Source organism: Equus quagga, chromosome 8 (genome assembly GCF_021613505.1).
Source record: "Equus quagga isolate Etosha38 chromosome 8, UCLA_HA_Equagga_1.0, whole genome shotgun sequence".
NCBI classification, from domain to species: domain Eukaryota; kingdom Metazoa; phylum Chordata; class Mammalia; order Perissodactyla; family Equidae; genus Equus; species Equus quagga.
The window spans coordinates 14,996,822-15,018,544 of NC_060274.1; the positions used below are offsets into that span (position 1 = coordinate 14,996,822).

Genomic DNA, 21,723 nt, shown 5'->3' on the forward strand with positions numbered 1-21,723 from the left:
AGCCCCAAATTCATTGCAACATCATTTACAATAGCCAAGACATGGAAACAACCTAAATATCCATTGAGAAATGAATGGATAAAAAAAAATGTGGCACATATATATATACAATGGAATATTATCAGCCACGAAAATTAATGAAATTCTCCATTTGTGACAATATGGATGGACCTTGAGGGCATTATGCTAAGTGAAAAAAGTCAGTCATGGAAAGACAAATACCATATGATCTCACTTATATGTAGAATCCGAAAAAACCCAAAAAACAAAAAGTGACCTCACAGATACTGAGAACAGATGGGTCATTCCCAGAGGTGAGGATTGGGGGGTGAAGATAGGCAAAAGGTACAAACTTCCAGTTTAATAATAAATAAGTCCTGGGGATGTAATGTACAGCATGGTGACTACAGTGGATAATACTTTATTGTATATTTGAAAGTTGCTAAGAGAGTAAGTCTTGAAAGTTATCATCACAAGAAAAAAATTGTAACAATTTTGGTGATGGATGTTAACTAGACTCATTGCAGGGATCATTTTACAATATACGCATGTATGGAACTATTATGTGGGACACCTGAAACTAATTTAATGTTGTATTTCAATTAAAAAAAGAAAGCGATGAAGGAAGATAAACTAGACACGAACAATGTAGGGTGTGGTGGGGGTCTGCTTATAATATCTTGCTTTAGCTTACATTCCTTTGTTTACTAATCTGACTCTGCCACCAGACAGAAAATTCCCTGAAAATAAGTCTGCCTCTTACATATCTCTCTTTCTATGTCCTCCAGTATCATGCAGAACCCTAGAGATACGGTGGTACTTAATATATATCTATTGAGTTGACTTATACTCCATCCTCACACAGACTTGAAGTTGGTCAACTCCCTTTATCATTGGATTTTAATGGCACTCATTAAAATAAATGAGGATCTTTCCAACACTGGCTATGGAGCTGTGATGAAAGCAGATATGAGAGCAGAGTTACTTGGTTATCCCTGTGTAGCATGCGTGACTTGAATAATATTAAGATAATTTAGAATTAAACTGTTAAAATATTATTTTGATTATATTTTAAATCAACTAAGCTGATGTTTAATTATTAATAATATATGGCAAATACAAAACTAATGTGGTATGCAAAAATGTAAGAAAAGTCTAATCAATCTCCTATATAGGATTAATTCTTTGGTTGGAATTATGCCTCTCCCTCTGGAGTGATTTTATATTGAGTGGATTCTGTTTACAGGCTTATTCTTCTCAAGGAGTTAGACTTGTGGCTTAGCAAGCTTTATAACATAGCACTATTTAATTGCTTCTGTTTTTAAGGAGAAATTTTAGTTTGAATGTTTTGTTTTTTATCTTTTTCCAACAGAACACCTATAAGCACTTTCATGATTGATGGTCCTGTTGACATTTCCTGAAATTCTAAATGTACGTGTGTGTGTTTAAAATCTTTATTGAGATGTAATTCACATATCACATAACTGACCCATTTAAAGTATATAACGCAACTGATTTTTAGTCCAATAAATACTGTGATTCATTTTCAATCAGAAAGCAGTAATAATGACAGTTTGGCAAATTTCTCCTTTCTTTTGGCCTCAATTTTTCTCCTCTACAGTTTAGTTTCATACTCCCAGGATTTGTCAGAACACCAAACCAAAGAGTTTTAAGAGTCAATCAATTGGTATCTGCTATTGAGTGATTTAGGGGTCAGAAGTGGAAAGAACCAGTGGATCTAGTAAAATCCTTTGCTACCTGTATTCTTGTACAATGAGGGCAATATGGTGTCAAAGAGAACCCAGCACTTACTGTACACATTAAAGAAGTTAAATAAATGTTGGCTTCCTTTCTTCCCGTCTTTCATTCAATTCTATAAGGTAGAGTGAAAAAAGTTTATGAGCCAAGTTCTTGAGATATGAATAGGGCAAACAGGCACACAAACCATAGCACTCTTGGAAACTTATGGAGGGAAATCAGCAAAGCTACTGGAGTAACTGGAACTGTCTCCTCCCCAGGACTGACTTTGCTGGGGGGTAGATCGCTCACTCCCCTCCAGCCACCTGCTCCCCCAGATACTACAACACCCCCTTCAGTGTAACACACATTTTTCAGAGGGGAGAAATCTGAAAAGAGAGTATAAAGGGAGGTCCTTCTCTTCATGCCCAAGAAACCTTTGGAAGGATTACATTCTGAATTCATCAACTTATTTCAGAACTTTATTTTTTTAATCTTCCAAGTAAAAGAATTTGTGAAGAATTTATATCATTTTACACAGCAAAAAATGGCCAATAAAAGCATTGCTGGAAGCTTTGTTTTATTGGCATGTTTTTATTCTCATGGGGTTTTTTCCTGAAGTATTTTCAATAAATAATCTAAAATGAGAATGCTCCTGCTTCTAGAAAATGACTTTTTTTCCATTTAAAATGAGTGCCTCATCTGAAAACAGTCTGCTATTTAGTAGAAGAGGCAAAATGTTCTCTCTAGGGCAGCAACCTGTTTTTCTCTTAAGGAAGAGAACTTATTCCTATTCCACGCCTACAAGTAAAAGAACTTTCTGTTGTCTAGTACTATTTCTTGCAGGCAAAGCCTCCTGATGCAGGAGAGATGGAAAGAGCTAGACCAACAACCCTCTGGCCAGATGCTCAGGAGAGAGAGTATTCTGCTTGTTGAATTAAGCCCTGCTTTTCAAATGGATGAATAGTTTTTTCTCTGAGAGTGAACAGGAGTCGAAAGAGACTGCTTTGGCTCCACTGAGAAATCCACAAATATTTCTCAGAATTTGTTAGCACGGATAGTGCCAGCAAAACAGGATTAGACGGGCCCTTGGAAACTGGATGGTCTTCCTGAACAAGCAATTTACATTGTTTCCTCTAACATCACCTCGGCCTTCCAGCGAGGGTCAATTCTACTCCTGCAAAAACAGACACCCCACAAGGAACCATATATGTTGAACACTTTTGCTTCTGTCTTCAGTCCATATTTTTCCAGCATGAGCATTCAAGCAGCACTAAACGAAGAAGTGCATTCCTAGTTGACACAGAGGACATATTTTGTGTTTTCTGGTGCCAAAACACACCAAAGGATTAGGTGCTAGAATGGAAAATGAGTTTTCTCCATTTCCTGATTACTTTCACAGGCGTTCTTATTATCTTTAACTTTCCTCTTGTAAAATACACACACACACACACACCCCCCAAGAGAAATTACTGGGATCTTTCTTATACCTATAACAACCTTTATTTCTTGGGTTTCACAGGAAGAGATGATTGCATTAAGTGCTTGGAGCTCACTGTTGCAAGATACAGGGAAAAACTGGAAATTATGGGTAGGCTAAGCATGGTAAGGATAAAATTAGCCTTCAAGCATATGACTACCAGGAAAGTTATAAACTACCAGAATCAAGATATCATGGGTTGTCAACAGGGAATAAATCAAGTAATAAGTCTTTTTAAATAGATGCAAGAGAGAAACATGTCCTCTGCTCACAAATGTGGGATAGCAACCCAGCAGGCTTTTATATTCCTATAATCACTAACCCCCACTTGCCAGTACTAACATGTGAGCACTTACAAGGAAAGACTGGGGTAAATGCTATCCTCCTGATGGCCCTGGAAGGCACAAATGCTTGGGTTTGCAAAGAAAGGTTGAGAGAACAGGACATCGATATCAAGCCCAAAAAAACCCCTGACTCCAGTTAAGAACATTGGTAATCCATGGATGACAGCATTACTTGGGACCCTGGCTTTCTCTTTTCCCTACTTATGTGTAGGGGTAAACAGCCTATGGAGGTGGCTGACTTTTCAAAGTTGGTATCACAAAGCCTGAGATATAATAAAAATGATGAAGCTGACACTCATCTTCTGCTCACCAGCTCTCAATCAAACACTTAGCTTTGACATTCACGGATTTCTACATTTTGGTACAAAAATGTTTACTATGTACCAGATGATGGGAAAAGAACTACAAGAAGACCAGAGCGACTTATGGTAATCAGTTTATTTGAATTTTATCAAAGGGACTGGGAGCCTGTAAGTCAAAAACATTAAGAATGTTCTCAGCCATCACTCAAAAGCAATCTTCCAGATATATAAAATTTCAAATGAGCTGCTGGGCACAATATTTTTTACTGTTATGAATATATCAATGTCATCAAAAGTAGTTATCCTCTAACACCAAGAGTATAATTTAATAATATTGAAATTTTATAATATTTAAGTGCAGGTTAATAATTAGAAAAGTATAGAAAATTTTATATGATAGATCATATTTTTAATATTTTATATAATTTATGCTTATTTATATACCTTTCTAATTATTAACATGGATGTAAGTGTTCTTAAATGTATTAAGATCTTGAGGATTTTACTCAATAGTGGGTTTAGTTGTGGGAAAAAATAGGATCCTTTGTTTACCCTCATTCAGAATTTAAAAGTTGCATAACAAGTTTGTGGAGTATAAGCAGAATTGTAAGCATAAGCCAAATACATTGAATAATTTAAAAAATGCTTCCAAAACAGACAGATATTAATTTCTGCAAAATCTATAAGAGACTTAGCCAGAAATTGATGAGTGGCAATGAACAAGATGTGAGTGATATTGATGACAAAAACAGCTGCAACGACTATCAGAAGATGTGGATTCTCTGGACCTTGCCATGTTCTGCCCAGGTGACCTTGGCCAGTGCAAGTAACAAACATTTACTGGGAATCATGGAAGACTTTATACAGTGGAGGTAACAAAAAGAGGAACACGATCTGGTTCCTGCTCATAAGAAGTTTATGAGCTGGAAGGGAAGAGAAGACATACAACCATAACCTGCATATGATGGAATGAGACTAAGAGAAGAGCAAATAAACCCAATGAGAACTTAGACAAAGGAAAAACTACTTTCTGTCTGATGAGGAGAGAGTTTGAAGGATGGTTTTATGGACGAGTGGCGTCCAAAGTGAGCCCTAAAGAATGTCACAAGATTCTGACAAGGAATCCTGAAGGTAGAGGGCCTTTCAGAAGCAGTGAAAGTAAAACTTGAAATGTGAAGTTATGTTCATAGTTCTCTGGCTGAATTTGGTCCCCAGGTGTTTTCAGCCTGCACAAGAGTTCACCAGGCTCACTTAATCCCCAGAACTCCCTTTTGGACTCACAGTCCCTGGCCTTCCTCGTTACATCGTCTGACCGGCTCCACAGATGTTTGTGTCTGTGACACTTGCAATAGGGATTCATAATTATCAAGATAAGAAGTCTAGACAGTACCTTCTGAAGAATGGAGAGAGCCAATGAAAGCTGAGTCAGGAAGCATCAGGACCATAGCTCTGCCTTAGAAAGAAATGTCTGGCAGCACTGTGGGGATTAGACTGAAGGAAAGACGGGCAGTGGCTGAGAAAGAGAGACAGTAGTGGAAAGGCAATCATCTGGAGAAGGAACCATGAGGACCTGTGCTAGGGCAAAAGAAGGGAGACAAAGGCCAAGTATGGATTTCAGAACTGACTTGATGGTTAACTGGATAATCTGCTGAGGGGGGAAGTGGGATCCATGGTTAATTTAAACTTTATAACTTCAGTGTCTAGGTGAATGCTGATGTCACTAATAGAAAGGAGAAAAGAAAAGGAGAAAAGAAAAGGAAAAAAATTGATGAGGAGGATAACGTATTCAGTGAGGGATATGGTGAGTCTGAAGAGTTTATAGACATTGAAATAGGCAAATCCAGACCAGCGATTCTCAACCAGGGACGATTTTGTGCCTCTCCTCCCACCACACACAGGGGACATTTAGAAATGTCTGGACATACTTTGGGTTGTTATGACTAAGGATGGAGGTGTTACGAGCATGTAGTAGGGAGAGTTCAGAGATGCTGCTAAATATCCTAAAATGGACAGGCCAGTCCCTCACAAGAAAGGATGATCAGGCCAAAAAATGTCAACAGTGCAGAAATTGAGAAATACTGATCTAGAGGTAGCAGGAACTTCAGATCTGGAGTTTCAGAAGGCAGGAATGGATAGAGATGAGAACTTTTAGTCACTCACACTGCAGTTAAACATAGGAGAGAAAATTAACCACATTAAGAGTGTGTGGAAAAGAAAGAGAAGCAGGTGGCTGATAAAATCCTAGCCAATATCACCTCATGGGCAAAATGAGCTCATTGGGGGTGAGGTAAGGTCACAAACCCTTTCATACTCAAAATGCAATGATTTGATGACTGTTCTCTGAAAGTGTGTACCAAGAAGATAGATTGAGTGAGGTTGTAAATCATGGAGCAGATCAGTTCAGGTATGAATGTCCAAAAAACCTAAACATTGAAGACATATTCCAACCTGTAGCAGTGAAACATTGTAGGAATTTCCTCCAAAAATAATAAAAAAAAAGGTCTAAGATTTTCACCTGCAAATGTTTATAACTTGGTCACAGAAGCACACCACTGTAACACAAGAAAATTAAAACGAGAAATTGGGGGCGAGTGCCGTGGCCGAGTGGTTATGTTCATGTGCCCCACTTCAGTAGCCCAGGGTTTTGCCAGTTCGGATCCTGGGCACAGACATGACACTGCTCATCAGGCCATGCTGAGGCAGCGTCCCACAAAGCACAACCAGAAGGACCTACAACTATGTACTGGGGGCCAGAGGATGAGGAAGGGGAGGAGGAGAAAGAAGAGAAGGAGTAGATGAATGAAGAGAAAAGAAAGAAGAAAGCAAAGGGAAACAGAGGAAAGAGGTGGAAAGGACAAGGGAAGGAAAGGGAAGGAACACTATAGAGATCCTGGCTAGCTCAACGCTTTTGTAAGTAGCAGCATGTCTCTAAAATTTAGCATCCTTTCTTATAAAATGTGACTGATAAGGCTCCTAGGAATGCTGTGAAAATTAAATGAGATCATGTATGTAAAGCATTTAGCACAGCAGCTGGTACCGGGTAGGGACTCCGTCAGTGGTAGCTGCTGTTGAAGAATGTCTAAATTCTATTATTGTGAGCAATCACTGCAAAAGAAAGAACCATAGGACTCACATTCCAAGTCAACCAAAATAGAATACATTAAATAAGGTAGCACATTGGAAAACTGAAATCTTCATTTTCTAAAAATAAGCCAGTAAGTTTTCTGAGCTCATAGAACTGGAAGTGGCCTTCAGAACGATGGTCAAATTTCCTCATTTACTGATGGGAAAATTGGAGAAGGTAACAAAACGGTTGCTGTAGTTTGGATGTACATGGGCCAAAGTATATTTTGATTAAAGGAAGGTCATTCATCATTTTTTGTATAACACAAGATGAAGGTAGAGTTATAAAATTACAGCTCATAGTTTTATAAATGCACACACATATACATATGTGTACATTTACATACATATATATACGTGTGTAGATATACAGATACATTTTAGAAATAATGGAACTAATCTGGGGAGCTATCTAGCAAAAGTTACCCTTAGCTTTCTGTGAACTCAAACAGCCTACATCACCTGAATTCATCCATTTGTAAAGTAAACCTATCTGATAAAGTTCTTAGACGCTTCATGGAGGACTGAATCAAGGGGTTTCAGGCACAAACTGGTGATCACAAAGGATGTGCTTCCCTCAAGCTACAGCCGGGTCACTCACCTGTCCAGGAGCAAGTTAGGAGCAAATAGGAGCTTTCCTGGGTGCTCCATGGAGCGCCAGACAAGACCAATCATCAGGATCTCTAGCCAGGCACATTCCAGAAGGTGGACCTGATCATGGAGGGACAAATCCACAAAGCCTGAAACAAGACAAGAAAAATCTTGCCGACTTAAAATGAAAAGTAGTCATTACTGGTGAAACGAATGCAACCAGGGATTTGAATTGGTGGTCTATTTTCCATTAATAACATGTAATAGAAACACACTAGATAGGAAAGTCAAGTAACTCTTTTTTAAAGCTAGTATATCAATGAATTTTCATGAGTTTCTTAGTGCTTAGTGTCACATCTAGAGAAATATACTAAACTTACGTGACCCACTTAGCTTTCTATGAAGTTCTGTACTTAAATAGTGTTAAAATTTGTATTCTTTTTACTTAGAAATATCTAATATCCCTATGTGATTATGATATTTCATTTTTGTTTCAGTTGAAGATATGTAGGTGTAAGAAATTCAAATTACTTGCCTTAAACCAAATAGGAATTGGAACATGGGCAGGACCAAAGTCACTAAATTTCTCTTTCTTTTCTTCATCACTAAGCCATGCTCTTTTTTTTCACAACATGGAAGAGAAAGCCTAATAAAATAGTATATGTAAATAAATCACTTGGGAGAGAATGAGTCAGATGTATGAAGGTGATATTATGATGACTTCTGTAATAAACATAAAATGTACCATGTTTTCTCGTGGCTTATTGGGAGATTAAAGGTTTTCCAATCATGGACAATATGGTGGATGCCTAATAATAAAAAGAATGAGGAAGGGGGTGGAAGGGGGAGAAGAGGAAGAGCAATTTATTGAGTCCTTACCATGAGTTAAAAGCAATGCTAAGTACTTCCTTATAATTTTTTTAATCTTTATTGATACAATAACTCTAAGAGGTAGGAACTGATGGGGATATCATTTTACAGATAAGAAAATAGATGTTCAGAGAGTTTATATATTTGTTAAGGTCAGAGATGGGAATATAATCTCCAGAACATGTGCCCTTGAACACAACTGACACTACCTCTTATGAGCTGCAATTAGAGAATTTGGATCAAGTGACTAAATAAATCCAACCACATAAATTAAGACATGCCAGAGGAAGAGGGGCATTAAATAAACAAGATGGGCATAAAGTTTGCTGATTTCCATATCGGTTCCCTGTTGTTTTGCCCTGAGGTATCCCATCTATTTCTTCCTTCTCTCTCTGTCCTCAACTCTTTGTTCTCTTATATTAATTAAAAAGCCACAACACGTTTATTTTCCTTAGGCAGGCAAGTAGAGATGATTTGCCTACTGGATGTTTCTTCTTGAGGGTCTTGGAGCTTTCATAGAATCGGCATTAAAGGATGAGCTCATCGTTTCTTATATACTTGAAGGCCATCTTTCACATAATCCTTACCACCAAATAGGTGAGGAGCCACAAAGAGAAATCCAAGCCAGAGAAAGAGCTCAGAGTCTATGGCGCATCTAGCCATCATCCCATAATCAAGCCTCGCCAATTCTATCTTGGAAGGAATGCTAAAATTCTTCCTCTCCTTTCCATATTCCTACTGCTACTATTTGAATCTAATTCCAAAGAGTCTCTCAACTTTCTGTCTGATTTCTTTAAATCACTATAATTATTTTGTTCTTGCACGTATGAACAGTTAGTTCTTTTCTTTTTTAATATTGGCACCTGAGCTAACATCTGTTACCAACCTTCTTTTTCTTCTTTTTTTCCTTCTTATTCTCCCCAGTGCCCCCCAGTGCATAGTTGTATATTCTAGTTGTGAGTGCCTCTGGCTGTGCTGTGTGGGATGCCACCCCAGCATGGCCTGACGAGCAGTGCCATGTCCGTGTCCGGGATCCAAACCGGTGAAACTCCAGGCCACCGAAGCAGAGCACATGAAAACCACTCGGCCACTGTGCTGGCCCCAGATTCTTTTTTTTTTTTTAAAGGTATGCTCTTTGGTGAAGAAGATTGGCCCTGGGCTATCACATGTTGCCAATCCTACTGCTTTTTTTCCCTCCCCAAAGCTCCAGTACATAGTTGTGTATCCTAGTTGTAAATCATTCTGGTTGGTCTATGTGGGACGCCACCTCAGCATGGCTTGATGAGTGGTGTGTAGGTCCGCACCCAGGATCCAACCGGTGAAGCCTGGGCCGCCAAAGCAGAGCATGTGAACTTAACCACTCAGCCCCAGGGCTGGCCCCAGTTTATTCTTTTTATTGCTGAGTGATAGTCCATTGTATGGCTTTATCCAACAAATAAGCACAATTTGCTTATCCTTTCTTTGGACATTTGGGTTGTTTCCAGTTTGGGGCTATTACAAATAAAGCTTCTATGAGCAATCTATGTACAAGTGTTTGTACGGACATAGGCTTTCATTTTTCTTGGGTAAACACTTAAGAGTACAATGGCTGGATCATATGGTAGGTATATATTTAACTTTTTAAGAAACTGCCAAATTGTTTTCAGAAGTGTTTGCTCCATTTCACATTCCCACCAGCAATAGATGAGAGCGCTATTTACTCCACAACCTCACCAATACTTGGTGTGATCAGTCTTTTTAATTTTAGACATTCTAGTAGACATAGAGAGGTATCACACTGGCACTGTGGTTTTAATTTGCATTTCCCTAATGACTAATGATGTTGAGCATATTTTCACGTGCTTCTAACAGACCATTATCTTACACTATATTCATATTAATTATGCACATAGCTGTAAATCCTTCTAAACTGGATACTCATTAGAAGCACAAGATGCATGATTCTATCAAATCCTTCTTTTTTAAACTCCAAATTTATTTCGCGTTCTGTTACATCACTCAGCCACGCCAAGGCCCAAAACACTGTAGTGTTTATCAGAACAATTGTCTTCCCATTGGAAAGAGTGGGTTCCACTTTCTTCTTTCTAAAACAGGATTTGGAACTGGAGAGAAAGTGGGCAGCTTTGTTTGTAAGGAAAACTAGAGGATTATAAAACAGTGATTGGGTTTCAGGCCTCCTGGGGAAAAAAACGGTTCAAGTATCTATTGCTACAACCAGCAGCGATTTACCTGTAGAGTGCATGGGGTCAAAATGGACCAGGTTTGCTCTGGAGGAAACGCTGCCTGAGGCAGCAGGAAATCTTCTCTTTCTCAGTATCCAATGTCTAATGGGATAAACCAACTCCAGGAAGCAGGCCTTAAAAGGAAAGCTCACAGGAAAGGTCTGTCTCTAAGATTTCACCCCAATCTTTTTGATGAAGTCTCATAATTGCAATATAAATTTATACTATAAATTAAATCCACTTTCAGAAATGTTAATATTGACAAGGGAGGTCTCTCTCTTCTCATGATATTCCTTGCTTTATTTGGAAAAAGTTGGAATTATATGATAATATCACCCACGATGATACCTACACCATGTTATTCATTCAATACCCTCCATACACCTGGAAGAGTCACACAAGATGAGACTGGGGGATCTAGCAAGATCTACAGCCGGCCGTATAATCAATCAATTTCAGAAGACCAAAGGAGCACTTTCTGGTGGCAACTCAACATACTAAACTGAATCATACTTCTCAAATCTCCCTTCAAAATTTAAGTCTGACAGTTTTAGCAGTCTTTTTGGAAACCTAAGAAGCTCACCATAACCATTTGTACCACACAAGTCTGGTGATTATGAAATCCATCTGAAGTATGTCTATTAGTAATAGTTTTCAGTCTGCGTATAGCGGAATTGCTGGGTCCTTCTGTTGAAATGATGTAGATCTCTCAAAAAGAAATAGTCTACTTAATTATCTTTCTCAGCTGTGCATATTGCCCACAGACAAGGGCTATATATCTCTTGCACAGTGTCCTCTGCAGGTTCCTGTGGCAGGGTTGGCAGGAGTATGCAGAGAAGACTGCCAATTAACCTTCTCAATGAATGTGAAGGAAGGAAGTTATTCGATGGAGTGTCTCCTTTCTACCAGTACACTGGTCTCAATATGATTTTAACCATACTGGAACTAAATGCCCCTCTGGTGTGAACTAAAGGTCCATTAATACTCTCCATTCATAACCAAGGGAGAAAATTAATGTAATAAATCCTGAACAAAATTAGAGGGCCAACTATCTACAGACATCGAGTTTCAATCCCTTAGTTTATTTTCCTTATGAAAAGGAAGAATGATCTAATACGCAATTTCAACTGGATCTGCTATAATAACTTAGAGACATTCAAGAAGTAAATTTCATTCTTTCTGGAACACTTGAAAGTGTTGCCATAAGGAAGATGAGAGCTAGAAGCTCCTATGTGATGTGACTAAGGGCATCAGTGACAAATTTTCTTGCAGGTGACACAGTGAGAGGTGACTCAACCCCGTCCCTTGGGGACTCCCATCTTAGTGACAGTGACAAGGGAGCTGTGAGCCTGTGGACTCCACACCAGTGAAACAGAATGTATACCTAAAAAGTAGTAACAATAGTTTATTGAGAACAGGTGAAATCTAATGCTCAGAAATCTCATTTTATAAAATAAAATTTTAAAAGAAAATGAACACAGGTCTTTTTCTCTGGTCTATTTTCACAGGTCTAGCAATAAAATATCCAGTGACAGAATATACTAGAAACAGACAGAAATGCCTCAAGTCCTACTCCCTACCCTCTGTGTGGGTAGGGATCAAAAGAAGCTGAGGGCGGCCTCTTTCATAGAAAAAGACCCCCTCTGTACATACAACCAGCTCATTATTTCCTGCCTCTGTCCTCTATTATAAAGTAACTGTCTCTCCTCCAAGATTTTTAACTAAGTTTTGACTGTGAAAGGAGTTTATGGCATGTCTTCCCCGCTTCCTTGGGCCTCATGAGATCCTAAGCGCTCTACCCTACTCTGCTAGAGACAGCCACACAAATTCTTTCCTTAATGCCTTGACACACAGGAGATCCCTAAAGCCTCACCCACTCTTATTGGGTAAGGAAGGCTCTTAGAAACGATGTTGAAAAGTGTGCAGAGATCCTTAGGCAAAACGACTAATACGGATGCTGTAAAGTTCTGCACTGCTGTGGAGTAAACGATAAATCAGAGTGGCTCTTCAGTGGAAGCATGAGAAAAAAATAAGGATTAATTATATTTCTTATTTCCATGGGATACAATCTATGGAGACGCAAAGTGAAATAGAAGCCCTGCGAAAGCCGGTTTTCTCGGGGGTGTGTGATCTACAGAACTAGAAGCCAGGTGGTTGGTTTCTTCAGTAAATCCATCGGAAAAAGTATTAGTTTTCTGACCTTCAAAAAAATTAATCATGTTCTCAGTCATATGATGACCCCAATGTTGCACAAAATGTCAGTTATGAAATTGCCCGTTGCATTCTTTCTGTATTGCCTTAACTCAGTGGAAGAAAATTTAAATAATTCATCTCTTTTCCTCTTGATGCCAAAGACTCAAAAGTGGAATAAGGTAAAGAAAAATAAGACACAATGGAACAGGAGACTGTAGCACACTGACAGCTACCAATTGAATAAAAGTTGGGATTTCTGGGAGAAAGCCTAGAGAAGAGATAAGATCAGAAGAATCTAGATCCCAGTTCAAATGCTACACAGTCTTCATGTCCTCCATTTTGTAATTTTTTTTCTCCAGAAAATAGTAACTTAATTCAATACTATGGACCATGGATCCCCTGGTCTAGTTGAATATGACCTTCTACCCTCCAAACAAAATCTTGGATTCTTTTTTATATGCAGTCCCATTACAGAGAGACCCATTAAAACTGTGCTTCCCATTCTATACCACATTAAGATGTCTCCAGTAACATACAAGCTTTGAAAAATTCTGTTTTAAGAAATGAGTTTAATCTACTTCAACAAATAATGTCATGCACCACTCTTACTAAATGCATACGACCATTACAAAATAAAATAAGTAGTACTAGAGTATGACTTGTTTAGAAATATTGAATCACAATGCAAGAGCATGGGCTTCTCCCTATCCTGCCCTACGTCACCATCCCTGTGTGGATTCTGGCCTTCCCCTGCTATAATAAAGGGAAGTGTGCACAGGTCCCCCTCTGGCACAATTCCACCTACCCAATGATCTTAAGCAACCTCCATACTAAATATCCGCCTCACCAATACCAAGCTGATGCTTCCTTGAGGCTACAGTAGCCCTCATCCTCAAGCCTGATGACCTTGCCAACACGGAACTTTTTGATTATCTGGAGGGTACACACTCCCTCAACCACAGCCCCACAATGGAACAGGGAGGATGGAAGTGATGAAAAGAGTATGAGTGGAAAAGTCACGTAGACCTGGTTTGAAATTCTTCTGTGACTCGTGGCCAGTTACTTAACATCTCTGAAAGCCCTTCCCATCTTTAAAATGCAGATGGACGGACCTACCACATAGGGCTACTGCAAAAATTAAGGAGTTAGCAGATGTCCCAGAGCACCAGAGTCAATGAATACTCGCTCTCCTCTCAACTTCATCTCAACAGGCCTGCAGCTTCTGCCCAGGAGGAGGGGCACTACTTCTGCAAAGCACCAAGAGAAATGTTAGGTTTTAAGATATTCTAGATGCAGAACTTCAACCTTAAATTGGGCACTTCGTGTTTGCCCTAAGTCATGACGTCATGTTATGTTTTCTGTTTATTTTTTCTTTTTATTTACATATAGCAATAACCTAATAAAAAGAATAAAAGACTTCCTAGACATCAAACAGCTCTTAAAAACAACATTTTTATGATTTAAAAGTGGAAGGAACAAGAGCATGAGGATTATATTTCTCCTAAGATACACACATGAAAAAAATGAGAAAAGAAAGCACGTTTGGGCTTTTATTACACTCAAAACACTTCAAGATGTTAAGCAAACCCAGAAGGCAGCTGTATCTGGACACCCCCAGTATAAATGGTCAATGGTTCTGCATTGAACCCAGCAGGCTTGCGCACTGGGTTTGCTGCTCCTTGTTTGCCTTGGGATAGAGAAAACGAAACTTGCCCTCTGGTGACCACCTGCCTTGGAAATCAAGTGGTTTTCTCCAGGCAAATACAAAACAACAAAAACCAGCAGTAAGTGAAGAACTGAATGTGACAAATTTAATATTTTAAAAATACATCACACTTAGCATAGCTGACAGCCAATTAATTTGAGTAAAGATTGGAGAATGCAGTCCAGGGATTTTAAAATAAACAAAAGTACTGCGTTTCGAAATTAACAGTACATACTTCAAATATCCCTTATGAAGATGACCACATGTTGAAAGAAATACAGATGATGAAAGTCATGATAGCTATATAAATCTACAAACTTTCCAATCTTGACAATGCAGCCTGACCAGGGCACCATGTTTTATTTGACAGAATATTATGAAGACATTTATGACATTATGACCAATTCCTTTAGAACAATGCAACAGAGCTTAGGGCATCTTACTCTGAGAATTACTTTTGCTTATCCAGATTCAAAGGTGGTGTTTCTAGGTACATCCAAAATATAAACTAAAAGTGTTGTTTGTGGTAATTCCACTTCTTCCTCCATTTTTACCTAAGTGAAGAGGAAAAACCAACAGAGAGCTTGCTTAGAAGGATCTGAGATATTTTTCAATGTCTCTCTTACAATGCATACTTGATGTATAATATAAATGCAGAAGACTTTTTCCTCTCAAAAGGTCTTAGGTACCATGAATGGCCTACTCAACGTAGGCTACTTGCTAAGGAACGAAATCCAGTGACAAAACTGGTCTCAAGTTTGCTCAACAATTGCTTGATTTTAAACCCCCTCCCAGAACTACATTCAAGGAACCACACTCCTTATAATACACCTTTGAAAAATCATTAGACTTACCCACAGGAGTGTATTCAGACTCAACTTCAAAAATTTTCTGGTTTTTCCCTTCTGGATATCAGCCCACATTTATTTAGTCATCATACGTGCTTGTGGATATGCATTTGTGTGTGTAATATATTATGGTTACATTTTACTCATCCACCAGTATTTGAGTATATCTACACACCAAAGCATAGGAGATAAAGGGTGTATGGAAATAAATTACTTCTAATCTAGAGAGCTAATTATAGAACTTCTCTGATTAGAAGAAAAATGGAGCTATTGTGTAAGGGCAGCTCAAGATTTTAAGGTTTAGAATTATATACTGTAGCATATGTAAAACAATTATAACACAAAGAAGGAAATTATTCTTGACTTTAAATATGAACTTCACAAAATACTTCTTTTAACCGTATGTAGCAATTTAGCCTTTAAATGGCTAGAAATGTATTTTCTTATTTTCTTATTTTCAAAGGCTGGATGCATCTTAATTCTGATCATAGCATGTATGATCTTGTGAAATGCTGAAAATGTTCCTTTAAGAAATTATGTTCTCATTTTTTGTAAGTTGATACCAGAAAATATCATTGCATCTTTGGTACAGCAGTGGATGAAGGTATTGCGTTGTGTCCCTCAGGTAAGTATTCATTTATTTGGCAAATTTCTCTCCAAATTTAGTAATAGGAAAAGCTTTTCTTCTCCTGAAGAACTGATGTGCTCCTTTTTGTTGGAAAGTGAGAACAACAGAGCTTATTAGAGACTTCATGAAGCCCTACCATCAGGAGGCATAGATGTTAATACAATGTTCAAAAGCAATAATCATTTTACCTGTTCCCTGGGAAAATTATTGCCTAACTGCTACTTCTTCTGACCTCACTTTTGACTGTACTATTGAATTACAAGGCAGTTCATATCAGGCTTTGCAAAGTAGAGAGAGGAATAAATCATTAAAATATATGTACGTATTTGTTTACATACACACACACAAAATTATCCTTTTTTTCCTCCATTTAACCGTAAGTTGTGTGATGACAGATAAGGAAGTAGTTTGTCAGAAGAAAAGAATTAATCTCACAACTATATCTGACTCCAGAAAGAAAAATAAGTCAAGACTTTCAGATACGAGGATCAGATTTGGGGATCAAAAAAACATGTCCCTCAGAGAAAACAAAGCAGATGGCAACTCTACCTTGTTACCAACCCCATCTGTATTACACTCAGAGCCTTGGTTTATGAAGAGATGGTTGTCATGACAATAAGCATTTGAGAAGAGTTCTGGAGAAGCTGATGGATTTAAGAGTGTCTCCTACCTTCCCAATTTTCCAAACACACACAGAAAACCCATCCCCCTATTCACCAAACAAACAACTCTCTCACTTCTTGTATTGGCTACAATTATTCTATATTGATATTATAAAATTTTGCACTCTCTCATGTCAAAATCCTCCTTGGAGGGACAGAAGAGCTCTTTATCTGATACAGCACAGCTTGAAGGTAAACTAGTCTTTTATTTTTATTCAGCAAAAGCTATTGTACTAACTACAGCTTAATTTTTTTTCTTACAAGCTCAGAAGGAAATCAATTTCAGCTTAAATGAGAAAGGGAAAAAAAAGTAAAGGAAATTATTTTCCAGTTTCTGAGAGTAGATTGCAAACTAAAGAAGGAAAAAAATTAATAAACTGTAAAGTAAAGTACTCAAGACTGTCCTTTGACGTATTTGTCAAATGGACAGGAAGGCCAGCATAGCAGAGCGATTCTAAGTTCCCGGATAAAGAGCACAAACTGGCTGTGTTTGAAAAGTCAACAAGTACTTGTACCTTAGAACATACATTTTTTCCCTGTCTACCTTGAAACAGACCTACAGAAGCATTTGAAATACTATTGTCATCAGTCTGAGTTTTCCCTATAACTGTATGCTCCTAGTAAACACTACAAATGTCATGAACACAAAGAGAGGGAAGCAGACAATCTCCTCTTCAGAGCAAGTCCCTCCAACAAATGGACAACAATGATTTCCTCCTCCTTCCACCTGGCTCAGACCCCTCAACGAAACCAAAATTGATGACTATCTGATAGTTTTAAGGAGCATTTCTTGATACATGTGCACAAATTTGATTTAAAAGCTAGAGGAACGCTTGATGGTGCCAAGGACCCAGGGACAACTAGTTCTGGAATGCATCAGGAGTGAAAAAGAGGCTTATGCTCCCATGGTTTTACTTAAATTCACAATGCTACAGTGAAAGTTTTATAAGGCAGAATCACCAGGAAGTAACAGAAATGTTGAGTACCAAATCACATAACAACACTTCAGCTGAGAAACCAGAGGAGAGAGTGCAGGGCCCCACACCAAGAGGGAGGAAGGCAGCAAGTCTGGGGCTGGTGGGGGTCTGAGGGTTTCACAAGCATATGGGGGATTTATCTAGAAAAGGTTGCTCCCTCCCTTCCAGTCTTCCCACAGTTCTCCTCTTCCCAACTTCTTTCCATTCTCCAACACAAATTTCAGCCCAGAGAGAACAAGAAGCAAAAGAAAAGATAAAGAGTTATTTCAGCGTCTTCCACTCTAGAGCCACTGACCTTACATACACCATTGTAGAGAGAAGCCAGAGGAAATTAGAATGCCAGAGACTATCTTCCTTTAACCCATAGTGGATCCTTTTATAACCACAGCAGATCCCACCAGGCCATTAAATAGCCATTCTAAAAGTGGAGTGGGTAGGTAGGCCAGCCTAAAGGAGAGATTCCCTAAGTACTAATTACCATCAAACAAGAATAATTCCATTTCTTGCTAGCTCAACATGACCCCTGGCTCAGTATTGGGTCCCATCAATAACGTTGACTTCCTAAGGAACTACAACATTATTTCCTAATAAAAATAAAGAGTAATTGTGTTAGTTTTGTACAGCTGCTACAATAAAGTACCACAAACTGGGTGGCTTGAAAAAACAGAAAATAGAAAACAAAAGTTCTGGAAGCTGGAAGTCTGAAACCAAAGTGCCAGCAGGGCCCTGCTCTCTCTGAAGACTCTAGGAGAGATTTCGTTCCTTGCCTTTCTCTTAGTTTCTGCTGTTGCTGGCAATCTTTGGCGTTCCTTGCCCTGTAGATGCATCTTTCCAGTCTCTGCCTCCACCATCACATGGTGTTCTCTGTGAGTCTCGGGTCTCCTCTCTTCTTATAAGGACACTAGTCATATTGGGTTAATCAAGTATGACCTCATCTTAACTTCATTACATCTGCAAATACACTATTTCCAAAAAGGTCTCATTCATAGGTACTGGGGGCTAGGACTTCAATATATCTTTTGGGGGGACACAATTCAACTCACAACAAACTGGAAACACTTTACTTCTCACACAACCATGCTCAATATTCCCCAAATAGTTACTGAGCATCTCTAATATATATAAACCTGGCATGAGGCTGGGTACCGTGGGTACAGAGATGGGACAACATTCTTATTTTCAAAAAACTCATAGTCTACTGGGGAAGTAAGGAAAATGAACATATGATAATAATGGCATGCGTTGAGTGCGAAAATATAGGAAAATATCTGAGGAGCGAGCACTGTAATCTCTGAGGCTGGAGAAAAAGTTATTCCTTGGGCCACTGCATACGCTTTTCCCTCTTCCCAGTACACTTTGCCGATGACTTAAACTCTCCCAGCATCAAGATCAAGTTCTTATTCCTTTGTTAGCTCTTATCTATGTAAACGTCTATTTGCTTATTAGTATCTCTCACCAGATTGGAAACAGACTGAGCACAGGGACTATGTCTGGATAGCATTATACCTGAAAAACTTAAGGCAGTGCCCGGCTGAGAAAAGGCCCTTAACAGATATTTGTTGAATGAATGGGAAAAAAAGGTAAATAAATGAATGAGACGAAGATGAGTGTAAATGAATTATCTTCTGGCAGTAGGAACAGCAATTTGAAGGACTCCAGTTTCTCAGTGAAGAAGGAGGTGAGGTCTTTTATTGAGAGGGATAAGGAGGTGATAGGGGAGGGTGTTCGAATAGCATAGTGAAGGACTGAAACAGCTGCTGTGGGCATAGGTGAGCAAAAGGAAGAGCAAGAGAGAGGGAACGTGCTAGAGAGGTAGGTAGAACGTTCAGAACACTCAGCTGTTAGACTCTCCAATCTATCTAAAAATATGTCTAAATACGATCAGAGATTAAAATATTAACATATTTTGCCCAATACTTTTTTATTTTTTTAAAATACCCAATACTTTGCTTTTCCTACAAAGAAAGAGAAAAATATTTAACAACACTCATAAACATAGTACTCTTTGGAGTACTTAAAACATGAGTTAATTACAGAAAAATTAACTGCTTCACTCCTTTGAACACCTACTATGTGCCAGGTACTAGATTGATGTTAGGGACAAGAAAAATTCAACATGTCTTGGTCTCTGACATCAATGCTAAGAGAGAAGACAGCCCAATTAAAAAAGGATTGGAAAAAGTATCTAAGACCACATTGGAGGGCTGCCCAGGGCTCCCTGGAAGTACACAGGACTGGCACCTAGTCCAGAGTGACACAACTTCCTAGGATTCCTAATTCAAGTCTTGATGACATGCTTGATGGAAAAGGAGGCAAAGCTACAGAGGGACCAGACAGTATGGCATGTTCTTGAAACTGTCTCTAGACTAGACATGTGGGGGCACAGAAAGCAGAGGGAGGAGTGGTCAGAAGTGTGGCTGGAGCAGGAAGCAGTGGCCAGGTGATGCTAAAGAGCTTAGGTTTTACCCTTGAGGTAAAGAGAAGCCATTGAAGGATCCAAATCTTAACTAGGGTGAAGGCAAGAAGAATAAAGAGAAAGAGACCCATTGATGAGATAATAAGATGGTGAGTTAACCTAATTTAGCAACTGATGTGATGAAAAGAGGAGGAGAAGGGGACAGGGTCTCTTGAGGGTCCGGGTGATGGAATTGGCTACTGTGATGGGTGCATATAAAGAGAAAGTTCATGGGGCAGGGCAGTGAGTGCTGGGTTGAACATGCTTAGTTTAAGATTTCCATGGAGTAACCATGTAGAAATGTCTAGTAGATCGCTGAAATAAGGGGAAAAAGCTGAGAAGCAGAGTGCAGCCTGAAGTCATAGATTTGGGTCTTATCAGGATATAGGTAAGAATTGAAACCCTGAGGATGAGTGATATCAATCACAAGGGGTATGCAGAGGGAAAAAAGACAAGGACGTCATGAAAAATGCCAGTGCATCAAAATGATAACCATTTTTTCCCATACTGACGACAATGACTTGAGAAAACCTGACTTTAAAACAAAGCCTTTTTCCCCAAAGAGACCATTTCTAAAGTGAAAAAAAAAAAAAATACAGCATGGAGCTAGCATATGCTTTCCTTTCTTTGTACTCATTACGTCCAAAGTTGTTAGATGTCCGGAAAGGGAAAAATAAACATCTGTTATTTACAGATCAACTCTGGCCATGCATGTGACTTTTTATCACAATACTTTAGACAATGAGAATTCATAAATGGCACAAAATACATTGTTTCCTGATCATTCCTGGCTGGGGTGAGGCAACACTTCCCCTTTCTCACGTGAGGAGAGTAGAATGAAAGGATTGCTTTAATTTAATCCCAAGGGGACCCTGAGAGGAGACAGGGTCCCAGCCCTTAGGAGGCTCCTGTCCCTGAAGACCTGAGTTTGTCTTCTCCCTCCCCACTGGCCTGGTGAAGGCCCACTTAGACAGCAAGCGTAGCGCCTGCCTTAGCAATGATGTCGCCTGGCACCACCCAGCAGACCTCGTGCCAGATTCCTCTTTGGGGAGAAGCTGAGCTGCCCAGAGGCCTCAGAACTGTCCACTGCTCCCCTCTGGGGGACTGAGCAGAGCCAATGAGACAGTTTTTTCTCACAAAGCTGGTAAGCAATTTGTCAGCCTGGAAGGAAATTTGAAGAAAATGAAACTCAAAATTACCTTGTCCGTTTTGAGTTCTTGGAACTAAAAGAAGTTTGAACATCATTATTTTTTTCTTCTTATAGACAAGCTGTCTTTATTTTTATAAATTAAAATTAAAGAAAATATCCATGCCTACTAATTTGGAACTAGTCCAATTTTCAACCTATATTCCTCTGTCATAAACACAAAAGGAAAGATTTTTGTTGTTGTCTTTCTCTTCCTACCACCTATGACGTAGCTAGGAAATTCTCCAGGGAACAGTTGGCCAAAATTCCTCACCCTCAATATCTCTTAGTGTCATGGTCAGTTTCTCAAACCAGCTTCCAATCCAGAAGGAGTTAAACCAGAAGTGGAGATGGGCACAAAGGTGTCTCTTTGATTCCAAGAAATTTTGCTTATCAGCAC

At 39.0% G+C, this 21,723-nt stretch overlaps 1 protein-coding gene across 4 annotated transcripts in view; it reads right to left on the reverse strand.

Annotated features, from left to right (window-relative positions):
* ESR1 (estrogen receptor 1) overlaps nt 1-21,723 on the reverse strand; it is a 277,685-nt gene that overhangs the window by 88,584 nt on the left and 167,378 nt on the right. For all 4 annotated transcript variants that reach the window (XR_006889705.1, XR_006889706.1, XR_006889704.1 and 1 more), the window contains one exon: nt 7,588-7,726. Coding sequence is in view for 1 of the 4 variants with exons in the window: in XM_046669218.1 (XP_046525174.1) it covers nt 7,588-7,726 (139 nt within the window). In the remaining 3 variants the exon portion in view is untranslated. The remainder of the gene's footprint in view (nt 1-7,587; nt 7,727-21,723) is intronic.